This window comes from Malus sylvestris, chromosome 9, assembly GCF_916048215.2.
Source record: "Malus sylvestris chromosome 9, drMalSylv7.2, whole genome shotgun sequence".
Lineage (NCBI taxonomy): Eukaryota > Viridiplantae > Streptophyta > Magnoliopsida > Rosales > Rosaceae > Malus > Malus sylvestris.
Window position 1 is genome coordinate 6,526,774 of NC_062268.1, and position 24,704 is coordinate 6,551,477.

The 24,704-nt window shown below is 36.5% G+C and overlaps 1 protein-coding gene and 1 long non-coding RNA gene across 2 annotated transcripts; one reads left to right on the forward strand and one right to left on the reverse strand.

Moving 5' to 3' along the window:
* Nucleotides 1-883: 883 nt before the first annotated feature.
* LOC126583175 (uncharacterized) lies at nt 884-2,892 on the reverse strand. Its single transcript, XM_050247487.1, has 2 exons — nt 2,882-2,892; nt 884-2,061 (listed from the first exon to the last, which is right to left on the reverse strand). Exon 2 carries the CDS (start codon nt 2,055-2,057, stop codon nt 1,077-1,079), a length of 981 nt encoding a protein of 326 aa, XP_050103444.1. The 5' UTR covers nt 2,058-2,061; nt 2,882-2,892; the 3' UTR covers nt 884-1,076.
* Nucleotides 2,893-13,716: 10,824 nt separating this feature from the next.
* LOC126583061 (uncharacterized) lies at nt 13,717-14,335 on the forward strand. The gene is made up of 2 exons (XR_007609655.1): nt 13,717-13,954; nt 14,137-14,335. It is a non-coding gene; the product is annotated as an uncharacterized LOC126583061 (long non-coding RNA).
* The last annotated feature ends 10,369 nt before the right edge of the window (nt 14,336-24,704 follow it).

Sequence of the window (24,704 nt, forward strand, 5' to 3'; positions counted from 1 at the left end):
CTCCAACATTATCCAATCGAATAGATTTGATCGGATAATCAGGGTGGTGAGCCCTGAGCTTGATAACCTGAGCCAACAGTTTGGAGAATGCAGCGTTCCTTGTGGACAACAAGCACACGTGTGACCAACGTGTAGAAGCGTCAACCAAAACCATAAAATATCTAAATGGTCCGCAGGGAGGTTGAATCGGTCCACAAATGTCCCCCTGAATCCGTTGTAGAAAAATGGGAGGATTCGAACGAATCTTGTCATAAGAAGGCTTAGTAATAAGCTTTCCCATAGAACATGTTTGACATGCAATTTCATGGATCGAACCTAAGCTTCGGGTAGGATACGGCGCATCGCTATTCGTCCAGGATGTCCCAAACGATCATGCCAAAGTGTAATTTCGTGCACGGTCCCTGTGGTAGGGCCGGCCACATAGTGGCATTCTATGGGGCGTATGGTCGTAATATACAGACCACTCGGGTTACGCTCCATCTTCTCTAGAATACGTTTCTGGCCATATTCATAGGAAGTTACGCACATAAATTCAACTCCGTTTTCTACGTGGGTTTCAGCGTGGTAATTGTTATCTCTAATGTCCTTGAAACTTAGTAACGTTCTTCCGGAACGTGGAGAATAGAGTGCCTCAGCAATGGTCAAGATTGTACCATTGGACAACATTATACGTGCCTTACCGTATCCTTCGATCAGGTTGGATGGGCCTGAGAGGGTTGTCAGAGGTGCATTCTTAGGTACGAAGTTAGTGAAATAGATGCGTTCACGCAAAACAGTATGCGTGGTTGCACTATCTGCCAGACAACTAACTTTCCCACTAGTCATACCTAGAATGAAAAATTAATTTGAATCGGTCACATGCATAAAAGTTTATAAAAACAAGTATCAATTCAAAATAATTTCATTTATTCAAGGATTAAAAACTTAATATCCAAAATAAATCGCCAACTAATAATCCAAAACATAAAGGAAAATTGTTCAAAATCAACCAAAAAACAAGGTGGGGTTCGGCCACTAGGTGGAATTCGGCCCCAATTGTCTTATTTTAACTGAAAAATAAGTCTATGTCTAAGATTCTAATCTTCCATAGGAGTGGTATCCTCCTGAAAATCAGAAACCTCCATCTTTGTAGTCTCCGGTTCGTCCACTTGCAGGAAGTTTGATTCAAACTTCGTACGACGAGAATGATATGCATCCACAACCTTCTTGGGAGCACGGCAAATACGGGACCAATGGTCCTTGGAACCACAACGATAGCACATATCGTCATTCATTGTGGCAGGTGCTTTGCCCTTATTCTTGAAGTTCGGGGCCTTGGGAGCGAGGTTTGGGCGCTTCTGGGCTTTGTTTCCTCCCTTGGATGGGCCTTGGCTCTGTTGACCTTGGTGGGATGGCTTCTGGCCGCCCTTACCACGCCTCTTTTGGCGTTTTGGGTGCTGATTAGTGCTATAATGTGCTTCAGGCACAGCAGTAGCCCCAGTAGGTCGAGCTTGATGATTCTTCATCAACAGCTGGTTCTGCTTTTCAGCAAGAAGTAAAACAGAGATCAAATCCGAGAACTTAGTGAACTTATGAGCTCTATATTGTTGCTGCAGGACAATATTAGAAGCAGAGAAGGTCGAGTAGGTCTTCTCCAGGAGATCCTCTTCAGTCAAAGTTTCATTGCAAAACTTGAGAAGTGATCGGATTCGACAAACTTCAGAATTATATTCATTCACAGACTTAAAGTCTTGGAAGCGCAAGTGCTGCCAGTCGTGTCTTGCTTCAGGCAAGAATATGTCCTTTTGGTGATCGAAACGATCAGCCAAAGCGACCCATAATGCACGTGGATCCTCCTCAGCAAGGTACTCAGTTTGTAGAGCGTCATGAATATGTCTTCGGATGAAGATCATAGCAGTGGCTTTTTCAGCCTCGCCAACAGGTTTATCTGTTGCTTCTGCAATAGCAGGACGTAAGTTCTTTGCAGTGAGGTGGAGCTTCACATCTTGAACCCACTTGAGGTAGTTCCTTCCAGAAACCTCCAAAGCGGTGAAGTCGAGTTTGTTCAAATTCGACATGTTCCTATCACAAAATGGATGAACAAGATGTGGTTAGTGTAATGGAGAAAAATCAATTCATTCACATAGGAGTAGAACATACAGGTTCTAATAGACATGTATTGGTTTAATTTTGCATGAAAAACTTCGGGTTTTCATGGGTGATATATTTAAGTGAAAACTTCGGGTTTTCAAACAATGCATGTGTATAAGAAACTTCGGGTTTCAAAGTAATTATGAACTTCAGGTTCATATATTCCTGCAGGCAAACACAAATATATATGCAAACAAATATGCAAAGAATATATGCAGAAATATTGTATAATGATAAGTGAATTAATTTATTTTTTGGTCTTCGGGGCCAAATTAAAATGTGGGTGAAAATATAAAAACCCATATTATTTTAAAAAAAATTAAATAATAAAATCTCGGGGCCTAAAAATATAGGCCGAGGACCCTTGGGTGGGATTATAGGCCCACGGGGTGAGAAGAGGGGAATGGGCTGCTGTGTGCAGCCCAAAATTTTTTTTTTTTTTTTTTTTTCCGGGCCGTTCCAGGCGAGCCCAGATTTTTTTTTTTTAATTAGATGCATATATAATTCAATGAATCACATATTTACTTTGATGCATATGCAAATAATAGTTTCAATGCATGTACATATGTAAGATTCAATTCATGGCAAATATCAAATTCACATAATTGTAGCAATTTTGATTATGAAGCATACACAATTTATGTAGAATCTAAAATACGTTAAACGTAAAGTTGGGTCATGCATCATGGTGAATGTTCATGCTATCAGGGCTTGCAAAATATCGAGTTAAAAGCCGTTGTTTGGAAAGAACCTGATTGCGTGATGATACGGATGAACTGGTTTGATGCAGAAAAAATCTCCAACGTCAGATTCCTAAGCGCAGCGGTAGGAGCGTGCTGATAACGTGTTGTGGTCTATTTTATCTGACAGAGGGACTAGGGCCGGCGGCAGAGAGAGAGAGGAGAGAGATGTGTGTTTGTAGAATTGTAGGGGAATGTGTGTGTTGTTATCCCTCCTACATTGTGCCTTTATTTATAGTAGTAAAGGGAGAGAAGATATTCCTTCTTCTCCAAGTAATACAAGTTGTAATAGGAAAGGATAACTAGAATCAAATCTTATCTAGGATTTACACAATCATACTTAAACTAGGAATGTTTACAACAGAGAGACCATTTTAATCAAATCACACCATTATAAGATTCGCATTCATTGGCCATAGAGATAATAGAATAATATGCAATTTATAAGAGGAATGTTCAGTTTCTAATATTACTAAGACTTTTTATTTGAATGGTCATAATTAAATTACATCAACGTCTCATGTTAACTTCTTTATAGAGAGCGAAAGAAAAAGAAGAAAGTTAGAGAGGAGAGAATCTGGAAGAAGAGAGAATCCTACTCAGTGTGTTTGCTAGAGAGATCAATTATTTAAACTATATTTTATAAATTATATGACGTTTTTTAAGAGTGAACTAAATGTTGATAAACGTATTTTTTTAATTTTTTATAACCCATCTCATGATTTGTAAAATTTTACATAAGTGCTCATATATACTTTATATTATAGGGTATCTCACCAACCTTGAATTTGTGGAGATAATTTTATATAATTTTAGTGTGTGGAGCCATTCAGTAAGGTACGTCATCGTTTCATAATTGGCACATGCATTCTCTGTTTTCCATACAGAATTAAGCTACTTAAAAACAAACTTAAAGCTTTGTTTAAAGATGCATTATTGACACTGAGCTGGGAATCAGCTTCCGAATTTGTTGACAAAGTTGGATACCACTAAACATCATCAACTGAGTTCTCAGTTGTTGTTGAGGTTAATCATCAAATTCATATATTATCCTTGTACAACTATAAAATTACGTTTAAAATTGATCGATGTAGATGTGTCGATTGTTTAAATAAATTTTATATATACTTAATTGATTACAAGTTTTCGTACCGTAATCGTTATATTATGCACAAGTACAAAAAAGTGGCCTGCTTTTGTAAGTTGGTTTAGACATGCTTCCCGTGGTGAATCTAGTATGAAAATTGGTATTTCATCGAGTTTTGGCAAATTTGAGGTCATTTTTCAAGTTACACGTCTGTCGACAGATGTTAACAACTTTCAAACGAGCATATCAACTGATGTTAATAATCTTTGAACGAGCATGCCGACAGATACCAACATATATCGAGTGAGCATATTGAAAGATGTCCATAGCAAAGAAGGCATGAAGCTAGCAACTCCCCTGCCCGGTGCCGCAGAGGCAATTCGTCGAATAGTTGGAGGCCAATTTTCAAATGCATATCATATTTTCAAAATGTAGTACTCAATTATTCCATAGAGAATTTCTAAGTTTTGGATGTTAGCTGACCCACTTTGTCCCAAAGTGAATTCGCCTCTCTGCATGCTTCAGATACACATAAGAAGTTATCTCTCCTTATAAGTCTAAATTTTTGTTGGCACGCCATCCATGTAATTTAATTCAGAGCCACATGAAAGCCTCGAAGAACTTTGATCCTTTGTGAAGGGTTGTCTTGGACTTTCATGGTGCCCAAAAGCACAATGGTGGGAGTGATGATGGTGGTGGATGTCTATGTCGGACCATATCACAAGTCATAAGAAAGCCATTGCGGCGGGTGATAGTGAAAGAGATTCTGGACTAGTAATCAACACAATGTAGCATAGTAGGACTGTAGTTAGTTTGGTTTCATCAATCGATACCTTCAACAATTTCAACTAGTTGATTCGTACCCCTCATTAGGTCATGACACAGTGCAGCCACTAGGCAACACCAAGCCAATTGGGATAAATGTGGGTATCTCAATTTACAAAAGATCAGACGAGTACTACAAGATGAGCAGAAATATTTCGGTTAATCTACATGACTGTGACAACACTCATACTAAATTAGATTGAGCTAGAGTCGGATTAAAATAAATACATAACGTCTTATAGTTGTGTGAACACAATGCTAAATGACTGAGTCCATTGTATGCAAGTTGTTGTCCTCAACGTTGTATGATGCCATCATCATCGTCTTTGCCAAAATGTACAGGAAAATTTTCAGCGTAGTCCCGTTGTAAAATGTATTGTCACTGTGGCATGCGATTCGGCTTATAATTGGTTTGATATCCATTTAAGTGACTTGGCCGCATAGTCACATATAGAGAAAGGATAATGCTAACGATGCTCTCATGAACTCTTTAACACTTTACATTTTAACTTTAATTTTAATACTAACATTATAAAATATTATGTCAAAAATAACAAAAAATTCATAAAAAATCTCATTTTAATAGAATTCTCTTAATTAATTTCTCATAACATATTGCTACGGCAATGACCTTCATCTCTCTCTGCATTCAAAAAGTTGTGCAGACAGCCAAACTCTCAAACATAAAAATCATTAGGCCTTTAAAATATAATCAAGGAAAAGTACACATGAAACACTGCCCTGAACACATTTTATGCAACACGCAATGATTAACTATAGGATTTTCTTATTCCAAATTGTATAATTAAATTTAGGGGCTATGATTAGGTCAAGCCCTCCGACGGAAGAGAAATTAAATCATATTTTTTTCGTCAGGTAATTAAACCAACAGTATATTTTTTCATCAGGTAATTAAACCAACAGTATATCTCTTTCTTCAGGTAATTAGATCGAACATATAATTAATAATTAGGAATCTTTTAGAGATTCGTCAGGTAATTAGACAGCTTAACTTTGTGAAGGATGTGTGCTATTGGTGCCCATTTTGACTTTTGGATAGCTAACTAACTACGGTTGCAATTGGCACAAGCCATGTTCCATTGGATTCTCCGAAAGGACTGCTTGGACTTCAAACTCTATACGAAGTAGGCCTACCAAACTTGAAATGAATAATATAGAGACATACGTACATAGTCGATACACACACATCCTTCTCCATTTTTTTTTTAAATGGAGATTTGTTGTGGGCTCATACTACATTAGACTTCAACGGCTAAATCGTGTATTTTTCAAGTTGCATCTTATAGATCATATTTGCAAAATATTAATCAAACTAGAAATATTGGAGGCTTTTCATTGAGTTCAAAGAAAATTGAAGAACATTATGTTCTAAAAAAAGGTAGGAATTGACAAAGTAAATGAGAAAATGGTTTCGAATTGTATTGAATTTTTGTAAGTAAGACCTATGAATCAAAACTTACAAAATAGACGATTTGGATCGTTAAAATTTAATTAGAGGTGACGCTTATACGAATCAAATCTATGAGAGGTAAAAAGAGTATGTAGATAACACCAATTATATATTAATTCGGATTTAGAGATACACATTTTGATCTAAGTTTTTGTAGGATTCACTTTGTAATTAATGTATTTCAAGTATCTAACATTTTGTCTTTTATATCTTATCTTAAAGATCATGGCTATCAAAAATCACCAAAATCCAACCATATATGTATTTCTTGTGCCGCAGTCAATTGTCGTTCACATTATTATTCATGGGTGTTTTTCTTAATCTTGCCTAACATTTTTCTTCCCGTAATTAGACTTTCATTGGCAAGTCCAAAACTTCATATTTTTGGTCCAAATTTGCCTAACTTACGTATATACTGAGACCTTTGGCGGTGCCTACTAACCACCAACTCCTGTAGAACAAGTCCAAAACATGAGATGCAAGCAAACAGAATTTTAGGTCACCCATATGGCTAAACTTAGGTCGGTTACTACAAAGATACATAGAATATTTATATGCACCGCAGCAATATAGCCTAACCATGTGTTGTCACTATGCCCGTAACTGTAGCCAAATTTAAGGAATATGCATGCTAGGTGATGCATGTCCTCTCTCATGTGCAATAACAATGCATGCAGTTTTGGGGGGAGAATTTTACAGAAACTTGGAACGAAATATATTCTCATCTTCTTGTGTTTTTTTTTACGTGACAAGAGAGGTATGAAGAGGAGAATATATTCTAACTTGGTTATAAGAAATTTTCGTTGCTTTACTGCATGAATCAGTAATTTAGTAAAAAGAGGATTGTAATTGCCATTTAGATTGATAGACTTACACTTTTATGTTTGAATTGATATAGCTTAATAGCAATTCATTGGACTAGAAGATTTCTTACCAGAGGCTGAAAGCATGAAATTGATAATGAAGCAAAAATACTCGAGTAGACTAGCTCTTGTCGTAGTTCAAAATTCTTAATCGTTAATTTTTAACGATTTTGTCCTCAATTAACAATCTCATGATTAAAAATTATGAACCACAGTATGAGTCGATCCATCCGTAAAAATGTAACATCCCACATCGCTCAGGGGAGTGATCCTTAAATGTATATTTTTATTCCTACCTAGCACAAGGCCTTTTGGGAGCTCACTAGCTTCGGGTTCCGTAGGAACTCCGAAGTTAAGCGAGAAGGAGGCCAAAGCATTCCCAGGATAGGTAACCTACTGGGAAGTTGCTTGTGAGTTCCCAGAAACAAAACCGTGAGGGCATGGTCAAGGCCCAAAGCGGACAATATCGTGCTACGGTGGTGGAGCGGACCCGGGAAATGGTTCGCCCTGGGCCAGGATGTGAAAATGGTATCATAGCCAATCCCTAGCCGGAAGTGTGCCGATGAGGACGTCGGGCCCCTAAGGGGGGGTGAATTGTAACATCTCACATCGCCCAAGGGAGTGATCCTTAAATGTATATTCTCATCCCTACCTAGCACGAGGCCTTTTGGGAGCTCACTGGCTTCGGTTTCCCAAACCCAAAAACAAAAACCGTGAGTGAGGGCTTGGTAAGCCCAAAGCAGACAATATCGTGTTACTGTGGTGGAGCGGATCCGAGAAGTGGTCCGCCCTGGACCGGGATGTGACAAAAAATCCCTAAATACAATTTGAATTAAATATATAAGAATAAAAAGATTAATTCGTTTGGTCCTTATGAAAAGATTCTTAGTCATTATCAGCCCTATATCGATCGATCACTTATCAGCCCTAGCTATGAAGCTGCACAAAATCCAATGTTTTTGTTTATGTGAATATATACCTGATACATACATACATACATACATACGCAGTAGATTGGAGGACATCATACATATAAGCTTTTGACGCCATCTGATCCGATCTACATACATACATACGCAGTAGATTGGAGGACATCACACATATAAGCTTTATATAAGCTTTTGACGCCATCTGATCTGATGATCTGAAGCTTGCTAATTTTGGCAATGCATAATGAAGCTGCATGCATTTACCATTTTACAATTTTATAGGGTAAGTATCATTCACAAAATATCAATACGCTCTCACGCTTCAAAACCTTTAAGTATTATAATCTCCATTTTTACCGCAACCAAAAGTAAAAGTCCTACTCAAATTAAGTTTATGGATCACTGTAAAAGTCGGTCAGTGTGTAACAAAACTCTACCAGCATAATTTGGGTTAATTATTAGTAAAGAATAGGGATGAGCATAAAAACTGTGGAGTCGTTAAATCAAATCGAATCACGACAAAATAAACCGTAAAAAACCGTGTTGACAAAAAAACGTCAACTTAGGTTCAAGACTGAACCAAACCGTTAAAATCGGTTCCAGTCCCAGTTCATGCATTGTGAAAATTGTATGAAGCAAACCGAACATGTATTAGTTCTTTGTTTTTATTTTAATATTCAATTAATTTAAAGGAAAACTAATAAAAATGGTTTGAAAACTTTGAGTTTTAACAATAAGAACAAAATAAATGATAAAGTGAATAATACCAGGATTAATTTTTTAGTGTAAAAATACAATTTTTCGTTAAAGTAAACAGTACAATAAACTTTTCGTAAAATTTCCCTTAATTTAAACCCATCTTATACCATCATTTTAGGCCTAGTATCAACAAAACTCAATCTAAGGCCCACAATCCATCTTATACCTTCATTTTATTTCTCCACTACCCCTCACTTTTCTTTTATTTCTCCTATCTAGGAGAATCTTTATAGTGTCTCAGCTCCACCAGCATCCCAAACACTTGGTCTCTAGTTTCCTTTTGTTTGTTCTATTTTTTGTTATCAAATAACCTTCTAACTATGTATATATATATATATATATATATATATGTTATACTGTGCATGTAATCCGTTAACAATTAGTCAAATAAGTCAGCATATTATCAAATCAATCATCAATTTATTTATTTATCAAATGACGATAAGATTACATTTTTATTTCCTTCTTTTCTTTTTGTGGCTGAATTCTTGTTTGATGGTGTTTCCTTTTCCATGATTTTCAGATAATACTGACTTGTAGCAACGTATTCTCGTTATGGGGAAGTTTGATGTCGACCGCAATTCATGTTTGGTTATAACTGTAAACCTACATGAAATGAAACAAAACCGTCGTCAAATAAATTGTACGCTTTTAGTAATAAATTTAAACAGAACCGCATTGAACCAAACTGTTAATATTTTCCAATTCGAATTTGAGATTGGAATCGGTCAGGAATCGGACCATGCCCACCTCTAGTCAAGATTGTTCTTTTGAAAATTAAAGAAGTAGCCACGATAAACTGTTACGAACACTAATACAAATAAGTGATCGGTGATATTGAAAGATAACATATTATCAATACACAAACCCATAACTAAACCCTAAACTAAAGAAGAAGTCGAATGAGCCCACAAAACTTTCTAATCCAGTTCTAGTGATCATGATTCATAACTCGTGTTTAAAGCTGCATGATAGATGGAGGGCAACTTGTGAGGGAACACACACACATACAGAGAGATTAATGTTATAGGGTTTCTGTTGTTGAATGTCAGTGACAGAGTACCTTAAGTTAAGAGGTCTGCTGAGGTCTAATCCCATCTCTCCTCCTCATACTGCCTGCTGCCTGCTACTCGTACCATCTCTCCCCGAAGACGACGCCGTACTCTATGAATATTTTCACCATAAAGTCGACCTTTAAACATCTCTTTATTTATCGACAAAAAGAAATTTCTCTTTCGTTTATGCACATCAATCTTCACTACGGCTACTCTTTTTTTTTTTTAAAGAATCGATGTGATGTACACAATTATTACTTTTCATTAACGCCCAATAAATTAAGGAGACAGATTTTCTGTCTTCCCACTTCCTGTGACATTCCGTACCCTTTTATTTTATATGGTCACGGTTAAGCCACGTCAATATTTTATATAATAAGATAAAAAAGAATAGTAATATAAAATATTGACGTGACTTAACCATTACCATACAAACAGAAGAGCACGGAAAGTGGGAGGGCAGAGAATTTGCCTTCATAAATAAAATGTTTTGTGAGAAAAGTGTTGCTATTCACATATTATTTTTTAATTTTTAAATATTTTTTTTAATTTTCAATCATCAGATCGAATGAATTAAATATAATCAAATAATATAAATTAATGCGTAGTGTGTGGAAAATAAAAAAATATATGTGGACTCTTGTGGAAATCAAGCATGTGATTTATCACTTTAAAGTAATGTTCTAAAAAACGCTAAATGCTAGTTGGGCAACAAGCTGGGACGTCTAGGCCGGCTTAAGCTGACTAGGCGAATTTAAATAAATTTATTATATATTTGTATAAATAAATGTCTGTTTATACTTAAAAAATACACATAATGATATTGGAACACATAAATTGCAAAATAAAATAACATATAAATGATAAAGTAATAGAACATATTGAAAACATGGAGAACCAACATATAATGTGTGCTCATTCAAATATTCAATAAGTCTTTTACACTTTTATTCAAACATTAAAATGCAAAATAAAAGTTATAGATTTTCTGTCTATGTGAGAGTCACAACCTAGGCTAGCTAGACGGATGCCTAAGCGGATCTAGTGACACTTTCTTAATTTTCAAACACCTAAGGTCTAATCGGGATGATGACCAGATGCCTAGCGCCTAGTTGGGACCTAAGCGAGGATTTTTAGAACAAAGCTTTAAAATAAAGAGAAATACTACAAAATCATGATGCTAGTGGTGGAATCAACCTGACAAATTAGGACTTGGATTGTCTACCCTCCCCATGCCCTCCTATTTTTGTGGTCACGATTAAGCCACGTTAATATTTTATATTTCCATTACTTTTTGTCTTATTATTTCTATAAAAAAATCAATATAAAATGTTGACGTGGTTTAACCGTGACCACAGAATATAGGAAGGCATAGGAAGAATATGGGATGGGAATGGCAGACAATCCAAGTCCGACAAATTAAAGCATATTTGTATTCCTAGTTCAAAGGTATTTCCGGAAAGACACTAGTTGGCTTCTTATCAAATTTGTTTCTATTAAACTTTCAAATTACAATTATACATGTTTGCATAATAAATTTGTTAATATAAAATAAAATAAAAAAGTTTCAAAACCAATTTAAACTATATATAATGAAATCATTTTTGTCAACCAATAATTCATACCACAATGTAAGTTTCATGAACTAACTAACTTAGTAAATCATCATATATTACATGCATGCAGAATGAATGTCACGTGTAAATATACTGGAGGAATGGAAAGAAATATTCAAAGCACATGAACACAGAAGTGCTAACTACATAAGAGGTGAATAGTGATAGAGGAGGAAAGGTGGTCGTAGAAAAAGTTTGATGAGGTGCAATGGAAGTTGGTTCAATTGGATGAGCTGTGGAATTGGAAACGATTTAAGATATTGGAGGAAATTAAAAAAACTATAAGGACGTCATTTAGTACTACGGTTTAGGGGTTTCCTCTCCAGTTATAAGTAAGAGGTCTTAGGTTTTAAGGTTTTGGAGTCTAGGGATGGCAAAGAATCCATGTCAAGAGTCGGATCTTTTGTGGCGGCGGTGGTGTCAGTATGTGGGTTGGCAGCGGTTGGGAATTTAGCATGTGGTGGTGGGGTAGAAGGCTAGGCAACGGAGAAATTTTTCAAATTCTACCCACCCCACATCGTATACATACACAAAGCTTTATGTCTCCCCTATTATTCAGTTACGCAACCAATCTTCTCCTCTAAGCTACCAAATAACAGCCAAAACTTTATCTGACCAAATAAAAAAAACCAAAACTTATATGGTAACTACCTATCTTAACCGTACAGTGGGCTAATTGTCATGATGCCACCTGGCATCATAACAAGTACAACAAATGAAAGGATTTACTTACCTTATTTGGAATGTAATGATGGAAAGGTTGAGTTTTAGTGTGAGAGCCTTACGAATTTGATACAGCCATTTGTAATTGAGACCTAAAACGTTTTTGAAGAGTGAATTAAATTTGACTTTATCAATCACAATGAGATGGAAACATTGAGTTTTAGTGTGAGAGGTTTACGAATTTGATAGAGCCATTTTTAATTGAGACCTAAAATGCTTTTGAAGAGTGAGTTAAATTTGACTTTATCAATCACAATAAGACTTTCGACAACATTTACAAAATGACACATGACATCATATAACAGTTGCACATTCAATATGTTAGTATAACAATATCTCAACCAGTTATTGAAGGGTAATGACGATTGGAAGGCAATGGCAATAAAATTGCCCTTACTTTTTGCTCTAAAGTAATTGTCATTGTGTGAGGAAGGACAATGATAAAGGCCAACTATTCACAAACAATTTTTTTTTTTAATTTTTAATGTTTTCTTCATCTTATCCCCGCATCCTTATTGCTGCAAACTTTTGGGTAATTTTAAACATTTAATTAGTAAGTGTATTGAACTTTCTAAGGTTTATAAAAAAATTTAATTTTTTAGAGTTGGATTAATCCTAAGCATTGAAATGAAATTTTTTTAAATCAAAGGCTCACAAAGAGCCACGTGGGTGGGGAAAGCTAGTGAGCAGCTCACGGTTGGAACAAATCTGGGCTTCACATGGTGCCACCTGTCTGTTGGGCTTCAAGTAGGTGCAAGCCTTTGCAACTGTGAATTACTGAAAAGAAAACTTTTTTTTTTTGAGTGAGCAACAAACAACCGAATTGCCAATTACAATGACAATTGGGTGACTATGGACAATCGAAGTTGGTCTTGTGTTCGTCGTTGCCATGCAGTTGAGTACAATTGATTGAGCATCGGGTCATGGCCTCCTTGGCTTCTTAGGGGTGGGTTCAAATAACCGAAAACCGAAAAAAACTGAAAACCAAACCGAACCGAGGCCGAAAAAAACCGAACCGAAAAAAAACCGAACCGAAACTGCCAAACCGAACCGAACCGAATCTGGCTGGTTCGGTTTCGGTTTTTAAGGTTCGAAAACCGAACCAAACCGAACCGAACCGAACAGATATATATATTTAATTTTTTTTCAATATTATAAATAATTTAGTGATACAATCATAACAAGATATATTATAACCTGTTACCAAGTTGGTTTGCTTGAAACTTTTCAAGCCCCTGCGCATGGGTTCGAATCCTCATGCCTCCAAGGTTTCAGAAAAGTTTTTTAATTTTTTTGAGCAATCAACAAACCTTTTAAAACTTAAAATTAAATTTACTTAAAACCTGGTGCTGTGAGGAATCGAACCCCTTCAGTCCAGGGGGGATAATTCCTTCAAGCCAACTTGATTGTAGGCTTGTTGTTGCTATATCTGTACCAGTATATGATTTATAGGTATTGTAATCGCTAATGCTTTATAAAATTTGTTAAGTTTACAAACCCTAGCAGCCGTCACTCATTTTTGAGTTTTCATTCTCAAACACTCTCGCTCCTTCCTCAGTCTCTCTCTCCCTCATCCGCTGCTCTCTCTCCCTCATTCCTCAGTCTCTCTCTCCCTCATTCCTCATTGCTGGAGATTTGTCGCATTATCTGCTGCCAGGATCATCAGGAGCATACCATCTCTGCCATAATCCAGTATTAGAAAGAAGGGATGTGCTTAGTAATGTTTGGTTCAAGCACAACAGTAATGAAATAACAGGTGTGTAGTTCGTATGTCCTCTGTGTGTGTGTGTGTGTGTGTAAAATTCACTTCAGCTATGAAACCACTGATCTTTATCAGGTAGGTACATGTTCACAAGTTTTTTTAATTATTATTTGTAAGGCCATTGATCTTTTGTTTTTTTGTCCGAATGCCATGGATCTTTGGGAGTTAAATTTCAGCTGGTAGAGCAAGAAGAAGATCAAGAAAGTGAATGCACGCTTGTAGAACATGAGGAGAGCAGCAGTAGCAATAGCAATAGTATCGATAGCAATGGTGCAGGCAGAGGTCTGAGTATAATGACCAGGGCCACTGTCTTCTTGAGATGCTTTCAGTTGCACAAATGTTTCTATTTCTATATTATGTTGTGCTTGTTTAGCATTTTTTGGAGGAAAAAAAAAAAACCGAAAAAAACCGAAACCGAACCGAAAACCGAACCGAAAAAAACCGAAAAAAATTTGGGCCGAACCGAAATTTCGGTTTGGTTTCGGTTTTAGCAAAAAACCGAACCGATAAGAACCGAACCCAGCCCTAGCTTCTATATATACACTTTATCTTATTTTTTGAGAGATTGAGAGTTTGTTTCATTGAAATTGCAGATCTGGATCTAATTGATCCTTTGATTAGAAAGCTCTAGAGAAGAAGAGATTGCTAGTTTGTTTGTTTGTGAATTGCTTCTGCTGCTTAGAGCAAATTCACTCCTAAAGACTCGGCGCCATTCTCAAAAAAACGCACGCTAATAGCCCGGTCTCTGGCTCTGTCAATTCTAGGCTGGTCTGGAGACCAGCTTGGACTGGATGGCAGGCAATTGAACGGGGCTGGAGTGGATTGATTGAGTTCCGGTCCCTTTTTTTTTACTGGGTGCCGGCCTAATGGTGTTCCGGTGGAACTGCTCTTACTGATCGATCTATGCTATGGATTCATCCATTTAATCAGTCTCTCCATTAAATTGAATCTCCGTTAATATCAAATGATCCCATCCCATCACTTCAGTTGATTGGTTGTTCAAAGTTCATACATACATATGTGTACCCGCCAGTTTTTTCGTTACTACGTGGCCCAAGTACAAGTTGACGGACCGAACACGTAACAATAGGCCAGGATGATCTTCCCGTTGTCGTATAAGGTTATTCAAGAAAACCCAAAGTCGCTCCCCCGTTGACGATTCAGTTTCTGTTTTGGAACAGAACCTGGTAGATTCAAAGGCATTTCTTTGAAACTACTCACATGTTAAGCTACTATACGGCAGGACATATTATACAACATTTTTAACCGATACTCTTTCCAGTCTTGGTGTTCCAAAAGTTGAGCAGCCCGCTATTGTTCAAAAAATTTTCCCCCTGATCGATGAAACGGCGGTCTCCGAGCCGCATGTTGACATCTGCATATCTGACATCATTGAGTACTTTTCCGAGAATAGTATTAGTGTTGCTGATAATGAGTCTATCCTTATCGATACGGTTGCAAAAGTCATCAATTGTGGGTTTGGAGAAACTGAGGCTACTTGATCACAGTTTGGAACTACAAGCTATCATTGAACATACACCGGCATGCCCTATCTGTATGGAACCTCTTGATTGCCTTGATGCAGAAGAGGATGATGAAGAAGAAGAAGCCAGACCACAGGAAAAAGAAGCGGTTGATAACGATCATGCAAGGATGAGAATGATTACACGCTAGCCTTGGCATCAAAACCCTACTGAGTCCTTTATCTGCGTCAGTGCCTGCCCGTTGCGGTTATGCAGGGATGCTTTGCAACCTTTCCTGATTTTTCTCATTGCAGAGTCATTGCAGAGTTTGGAAGTTCTCTGGAATCAAGTGGTTGTGATAGTGAGACGGAGAATCCAATGGACTTCCCTTCTCAGCTCGCATAACTGAAGCAGCTGCTGAGAAAGCAGCTCCCAATAGTAAATGCTATTGAGAGTTGTCCCACATTGATGTGGGACAATATTTGCTATGTGCTTATATATATTGTCTGTGATAGTGAGACGGAGAATCCAATGGACTTCCCTTCTCAGCTCGCATAACTGAAGCAGCTGCTGAGAAAGCAGCTCCCAATAATAAAACCAATTGGCAATATGGAGAGTAGTTCAAGACCATAAGCACATAGCAAACCTTGTCCCTCACCAATGTGGGATAACTCTCAACACTTAATACTGATGTGCCTGTCATCTAGTATTTCCAGCCTCCAGCCTCTCAGGGGCAGAGATAAAAACCTGTGTTAGCTACTCCTAAGGGACCCATTATCAGTTGATATCATCCTTCAGATAAGGTAGCATGCATTGTTTGTCGGGAAGCTGCTGGATCGGAAGATGCAGACCTGGAACGTTGTGAAAGAAAGTGCTGTTGAACTCATGGAACCGTGTACCGCTTCTCAGCCTGGAAGTCTATGCCCAACATCTGGTCAAGAAGAAGAGTCTTGCAAAGGCGATGCTATATGAACTCTTTTTTTTTCCAGGAGAATTGCTCTAGGAATTGCGTAGATCAGACTGCTTTATCCAAGTTTATATTCAAGGTTGACAACAATTTGGATAGAGTTGCCCGCCATCTCATCTATATGCACCTATTCCAAAAATATGTTATCCCACTCATTAATGTGAGAGCTATCTTAGCTTGATAGTAATGCCTAAATCTCTTCATGACAGCAAACTTTCTTCTGGGCAGCGTATTTTTACGCTGAGGAAATGGGTTTTGAGACTTGGGCACCATCGTGGTTTCCATGCTTTATGTTTCGGTTAGCGTGTATATACAGTGTTAAAATATCCATGTTAGTGGAAGTATCGATAGGTTTGTGGAATTATTATTGGATATATCGAAAATCGATATTAATATCGGTTGCTTTGGATCAAAACGATAAAAATTTAAAATGAAACTTTAGAAGTTATCAAATATTGGTATGGACGAAATATAAGAGTTTCCTTGATATTTAACATATATGTTAGAAATATCGACGATATATATCAATTTCAACCTAAATTTACAAGTTTCTCCGATATGAGGTGAAATTTAGACTTCACCCATATTTTCATATATTTCTCTAATTTTTTTTAATATTTTCATGAAAATATCAACTGTATTGAATAAATTTTAAAAATTGAGATTATGATTAAACAAAGGTAACGGTTAGCTAAATCATTTTGTGAAAGGAAAAAAAAGACGGTCCACTCGTTTGGGCTCAAGTCCAACTTGATATTTTTTAAACTCAAGCCCAACTTGATTAAACTTCATAAACTTATTTGTTTCAAAAAAAAAAAAAATTGGAAAAACTAAAAAATAAATAAAATTTAATTGGTTTTTATCACAAATTGTTTTTAACATTGATGTAACTCTTCATTTTGGTTAATGAGTTTTAAAACTGATCAATTTTGGCTCTGACTTTCACTGTCACACCAATTCCTTTTGTTAGAATTTCGTTAAAAATTCTGTTAGTTCACTTACATGGCATAGAAGTGGGGGCCCACTGTCGAATAATATGGTGCCACATCGATTATATATACTTCATATTTAAAAACCCTTATCATTATACTTACTTAGTAATAGGGTCTAGTGGTATTCCTTATCACTTGTAAGTGAGATGACTTAGGTTTGATTCTTACCAAAAACAATCTGAACCAGCCCATTGTATTAGGCAAGAGTAAGAGCGATTACTATTCATAACCATATTTTTTATTTTCTAATGTTTTCTTCATCTTATCCCCCGAGATTTTTAGGTAAATTTAAACATTTAATTTGCAAGTGTGTTGATCTTTGTAGGTTTTTCTAATTTTTCAAATAATTCTTTGGTAATTTTTATGATTTTTTATTTTTATTTTAGAATTGGAATAATCCTAACCATTGAATTGAAACTTTTTTAATCAAAGGCTCACAAAGAGCCACGTGGGTAGGGAAGTGGGAAAGTTGGTGAACAGCTCACGGTTGGAGCAAATTTGGGCTTCACGTGGTGCCTCCCTGTCTGTCGGGCTTCAAGGAGGGTGCAAGCCCTTGCGATTGTGGACTGCTGGAGGAGTTTCTTTTGGGGTGAATGGCAACTAACCTAATGCCCTTCCAATTGGGTGACTAGAGAAGATGCTCTAACAGACCAATATGGACAATCGAATTTGGTCTTGTGTTTGTAGCTGGCGAGGTATGCAATTTGAAGAAGCAATCAACTGAAGTGATGGGATGGGATGGGTTGGGTTGGGTGATGGGTCAGTAAGCAGCAGCAACAATTCACAAAACAAACAAACAACTAGCAATCTCTTCTTTTCAATGAAGCAAACCCTATATCCCTTTTTAAAAGAATCCAACCCCAGCTCATTAGAGATTCTACACAAATCTAGAGAATTCTAGCACCAAAGTCGGTGCATCTTGCATGCAAATCAAAATGCTAGATAATTCCAGCATTATCTATCTATAAAGCCAACACAAAAGGTGAATGGTACTTTTGGTGTCACCATGCTTCAACAAAAATATTTGGATAAAAATGCCCCCAAGACAAAAAACTTCAAAGGCATCCCAATATAATGCATCAAATAAGTAGGGGTATTTTTCATCATTTTAACAGTTTTTTTAATAATTAATTTTTTATGCAGTTTTTTTTTTTAAATTAGTACCTCACAATAGGCTAGTAATAATGTGATTCAATTTCTCTATTTTTAAACACATTCAAAGCATCTTAAGAGGCATGTAATGCCGGTTATAAAAAAAAAATTTTGCATTTGCATAAGGCATTTTTTGAATTACGGCGTGCTATGCTCGACTTACACGTTTTAAATATATTTATATGCGTAAATTGACAAAAGGAAAGTCAAATATTTGAAGTAAATGAATAATCTTAGATCATGCTAGAAGAAACCCCTCATAAACCAATTAAAGCAGTTGAATCCACATAATAAAATCGGTCTCTATAGAATTTACATTAAAAAGAGAAAAAATAATATTGAATAAACAACTGATTAAATCACATTATTGCTAGTCCATTGTGGGGCTAAGCTCACCCCCTTCTCCCTTAATGTAGATAATATCGTTTGTTAAATAAAACAATCATTTGACAACTATTTTAATCACGTTATTATCCGCGTGCAAAATACTTTTTTTATAACCGACATTACACGCCTCTTAAGATGTTTTGAACGTGTTTAAAAATAGAGAAAATAATATTTAATGAACAACTGATTGAATCACATTATTACTAACCTATTGTAAGGTACTAATTAAAAAAAAGGTACAAAAAAATTAATTATTAGAAAAACACTATTAAAATGACGAAAATACCCCTGCATTACATGCCTCTTAAGATGTTTTGAACGTGTTTAAAAATAGAGAAAATAATATTTAATAAACAACTGATTGAATCACTTAATTGCTAGCCCATTGTGCGGTTAAGTCTATCCATTTCCCCCTTAGTGTAGACAATATCGTTTGTTAAAAAAAAAAACAATCATTTGACACCTAATTTAATCACATTATTATTCGCGTGTGAAATACCTTTTTATAACCGGCATTACACGTCTTTTAAGATGTTTTGAACGTGTTTAAAAATAGAGAAATTGAATCACATAATTGTTAACCTAATCGTCAACCTCTTTCTCAAAATGACAATCATATCCCAATTTTTCTTCGTTTACCCTTACTTTTAACACACACTACTTACAATATGAGGACAAAACAGTAATTATATACTATATTAAAAAATAAAAAATTATGCCCACGTTAGAATAAACTGCCCCATCATCATTGTCCCATTTTTCATAACTGAATTTTTCTTTTTTAGAATGTTAAAAGCTAATCACACTCCTTAATCAAAAATAAAAAATAAAAAAGAAAATGAAATTAAAAAAATGATTTTAAGTCATAGCATTTCTATTTCTATGAAATGAAATGTTCATGAACTTTTGACCGTTATTTTATGGTAAAAATCCATGCTTTTTGTGTATATATTATTTTTACAATTGCCTACAGATTTTTAGGATACATTCTTCTTTTTTTTTTCTCCAAACATTGAATTTTTTTTTTTTTGAAACAACCATTAAGATATTTGAGTAAACTAAAATATATTGGGAAATTTTATTTGAATCCATGTAACCTCTCTCTACACTCAACTTACTCTCTTCACCCATATTGTTTTTTATTAAAGAATTAATCTCTCTTTAAACCCAAATTTATTACCTAAACTACCATCTCAGACCCAATTCAAAATGTTAAGTTATCTTTACATCCATTCCCTTTATAAAATAACATCTGTAATTGAATTTAAAAAAAAAAAAAAAAAAAACTCTCTTCCTATAGCATTTTCATGGCTACTTTTTGTTTTTTGTTTTCTTCAAACCCAGACATTTGCCTTTTTTCTTTCTACTGATGTGCATAAGTAACAAATCAAACAATTCATCCCCTTATATTTACCAACAAGCAAGGAAGTTTATAATCGAAGAACATTGGTTAGAAGCTTTTCCTTAGAATTTTCCAATTGCAAAAAGTTTAACAAACTATTCAGGATTGATGAAAAAAATTGAAACCCAAATAATCATCTTCTAAACTTTAAAAAAATTAAAATTGAACGAACAAAATATTCATAAATTGAGTCATACCTTAGTTGGAGGATTCAAAACTTCAAAATCACCATCCATCAATAAAAAAGCTCGTTTTTCTTTATAAGATCTATTAGGCTTTTAGCCAGAACGAACGTAGAATAAACAAGAAGTGATGGTAAGGTTTAATGGGTTTATTGATAAATTTGAGTCTTATTATTATTTTCATTTTGTACTTAACAGTAATTATGCAATAGGGTAAAATAGACAATTTACAATTTAAATTTAAGTTGGATGTAGAAATAAGTTGTATGAGTTCAAATAAATTTTTCCATATTTTAGGGTATAGAATGCAGCTCCATACGTTATTGTTTTACTAAATCTATTTGTCATCAATTAGGTTTTTTGGATGATTCTTGATTCTTGCATGTAAGAAAGGAGTCCACCAAACAGTAAACCCAAATCTTTTATTATACAAATTAATTTAATTGGTCAAGCACGAAGAAGAAAGGAATCCACCAAACAGTAAAACCTAATTAATTTACTAGTTATCTTATTAAGTCGGTTAGGTTTGTTGCAATTAGAAAAATTTAGAATCATCAAAACTTGTGGCTAAGATGAAAAGAACCTAATTCAACCAACTTACTAAGTTGGCTGTGCTTTTGTATAAATAGGTGAGGTGCTAAGCAAAGCATTAAGAAACCAAGTAATCAAGTAAGTAGGCAACCAAGTGAGAGTGAGAAGCAAGAGTAGTCTTATGAGGAGTGCGAGTGGTCTAGAGTTTATCTCTAAAAGTGAGAGAGTGTCATAGCTTCTAAAGTGTGTCCTTAAGATTGTGTTGTAATATTTCGTGATTGTAATATAAGTAATTTGTTTACTTATTTTGTCTCTCCGACACTTATGTTAGAGTTATGTACTCTAATTTTCTTCAACATCCCTAATAGATTCAACGCACATAACCAACAAACTAACGAAGGGGAGTGGAAGTTGGTTGAGATTGGATCACCTCAAAGCTAAAGAGGAGATGCAGATATGCGGAGATGAGATCGGGCTTCGGCTTTGTCTTTGCCCTTCTGTTCCTGCATAACTCTAAGCGGCGATTCTCTCTTTAAAATATGTAGATGTTAATTAGCAATTACCGCGTCTGATGAGGAATCTTAATTTCATCAGGAATCCTACCACGCCTAGGAATTAGACGTAACCGATTCCCATTTTTTTAATTCTTTTTTCTTTTTTTTTTAGTGTCTTATCAATATAACTTTTATATAATACTAGTATTTGCCTACACACTTTGTGTGTATGAACATATTTTTTTAAGAAAATAAGAAGGAGAGAGAGAGAACGTGGGGGGAGTGTGAAGTTTTTGTTTTTGGTTTATTTATTTTTATTTTTAATTTTTAATATTAGAGATATTTTAAGATCATATGTACATGAGACTTCAATAAAAAACAGTAAAATTTGGACTTGTGAAATTACATTATTGCCCATCATTTTTTTGTGTGATAGAAGACTAAGTTGTTTTTTCACACTCTTTTGGTTGACAAAGAGGGTTTCATTAATTAATAAAGATTTTATTTGTTTTTGTATGAAACTGAATTTTATTTTGTAATTGAAAACTATTTTTAAAAATTGAATTAATCAACTTTTGTAACTAATTTTTATTCTTGTTTTCAAATAAAAACAAACTTTTGTAACTAATTTCTATTGATCCCATATTTCGGGGCGGCAGGTTGCACTGGTACGGCAAGCTGCATTGATACTGCGGGGTGCATTGGGGCAGCAGCTAGGGAGGCGGGCTGAGGCAGGGCGGAGGAGGCGACATTTCTGGGGTCAAAGGGATCGGGATCGTAAGGCCAGCTCCGTGGATTTAAGTACTCATCTCTTCATCTTTGACCGGCAACAAGATTGGTTCTTTAACAACCAAGGTTGGATCTTTAGCAGTCGATAGTTGTTCCGGCAGCAACGGGGGACCCGAGACTCCAATGTGGTCAAATCCATGTCAAGAGTTAAATCTTTCATGGTGGGGCGGATGGGGCGGCGAGGGAGATTGGAGATTCCAACTGTGATAGTGGTGGAGGTTTTAGGGTTTTAGAGTTTAGGGCTAGCGGATAATCCATGTCGACAGTCAGATCTTTTGTGGTGGTGGGCTGCACTGGTACTACGGGGTGCACTGGGGCAGCAGCTGGGGAGGCGGGCTGAGGCGGGGTGCACTAGGATAGCGGCTGGGGAGGCGAGCTGAGGCAGGGTGGAATAGGCGACCTGTTTAGGGGTTTGAGGGATCAGGATCGCAAGGCAACTCCAGGGATGTAAGTATTCATCTCATCATCTTCAACCAGCAACAAGATTGGTTCTTTAACAACCAAGGTTGGATCTTTAACGGCCAATAATTATTCCATTGAAATTGCCGATTGGGATCAGATTGATTTATCGACAAATTAGAAAACTCTAGTTAAGAAGAGATTGCTCGTTTGTTTGTTATGAATTGCTGCTGTCGCTGCTTACTGATCGATCTATGCTATGTTATGGATTTATCCATTTAATCCGTCTTCATTGAATTGAATCTCCATTTATATCAGATCACCCAAGCCATCAGTTTAGTTGGTTGCTTCTTCATATTTCATACATACATATGTCAACGGTGAAGACTGTAACTTGCTAGTTTTTTTGTTCCTACATGGACCAAACAAATATTAACCCTTCAATTTTACAGCAACCAAAAGTTTAAGAAGAATCGATAAAATTGGGAAAAGGAAGCCATACCAATCAAAATCAAGTTCCACATCAAGCCCAGTAGTAAAAAAAGTCTCCCCAATCCTAACCCCCAGAGTCAGAATCGGAATCTGACTCTAAGGAGGCGGGCTGCAGAAGAGCGAAGGAGGAGCCAGCACAGGTGTACGAACTGACCTCGGTGATGGGATGTTTATCGAAATCAGATGAAATGAGGTTTTCAGCAGTGGGATCTTTATCGAAACCAAGCGAAAGGGGGTTTTTGGAGACGACAATCTGATCTTTATTGAAATCAGAATGAAGCTGTCAGCGGCGAAGGTTCTTGGAGATGGCGACAAGATTTTTAGTGTAATCGGACGAAATCGTCCACAACAAGGGAGTATCGGAGACTGGTAGGGGGCTTGGGTTTTTCGGCGCCTTCGTCGGCAAGGGCAAGTTAGACATGGCGTGCAGCACAAAAACCCTCCACATTTGCCACCAGGGTCCGATTCCCATATCCTTCTTGCCACCCCTGCAGCAAAATCACACCCTTCTAACCCTCCGACGCCGACTGCCATGCCTCGGCCACCAGAGTCCGATTCCCCGATCAGTCTTGCCACCCTAGCCATGGATCCTCTATCAGCGATTGACTATGAATCTAATCCCTCCCATAGTGCGAAGGTCGATTCTGGTAATGCCGTGTCTGACATTCCCTTGCCGATAACGGTGCGAGAAAACCCAAGCCCCCTACCAATCTCCGATACTCCTTTACCGTTGACGGTTTCGTCTGATTACGCTAAAGATCCCATCGCCGTCTCTAAGAACCCCTTGACGCTGACGGCTTTGTTTCGATTTCGATAAAGATCTGATTACCGTATCTGAAAACCCTATTTTGTCCGATTTCTATAAAGATCACATTGTTAAAAATCACATTTCGTCCGATTTCAATAAAGATCCCATCGTCGAGGTCAGTTCATTCGCCCGTACCAACTCCTCCTCCGTTCTTCCGAAATCTTCCTCCTCGTAGTCAGGTTCCAATTCTGACTCCGGGGGTCAAGATTGAGGAGACTTTTTTGACTAATGGGCTTGATGTGGGACTTGATTTTGATTGGTATGGCTTCCTTTTCCCAATTTTATCGTTTCTTCTTAAACTTTTGGTTGCTGTTAAATTAGAGGGTCAATATTTGTTTGGTCCATGTAGGAACAAAAAAATCGGCAAGTTACAATCTTCAACGTCGACATATGTATGTATGAAATATGAAGAAGCAACCAACTGAACTGATGGCTTGGGTGATCTGATATAAATGGAGATTCAATTCAATGGAGACGGATTAAATGGATGAATCCATAACATAGCATAGATCGATCAGTAAGCAGCGGCAACAACAATTCACAACAAACAAACGAGCAATCTCTTCTTATCTAGAGCTTTCTAATTTGTCGATCAATTAATCCGATCCCAATCGGCAATTTCAATGAAACAAACCCTAAACCCCTAATCAATTCAACACACTGAACCAACGAACAAACGATGAGGA

What these genes read in the sequence shown, in the direction of transcription:
- LOC126583175 (XM_050247487.1), bottom strand. Translation starts at nt 2,057, where the DNA reads ATGTCGAATTTGAACAAACTCGACTTCACCGCTTTGGAGGTTTCTGGA.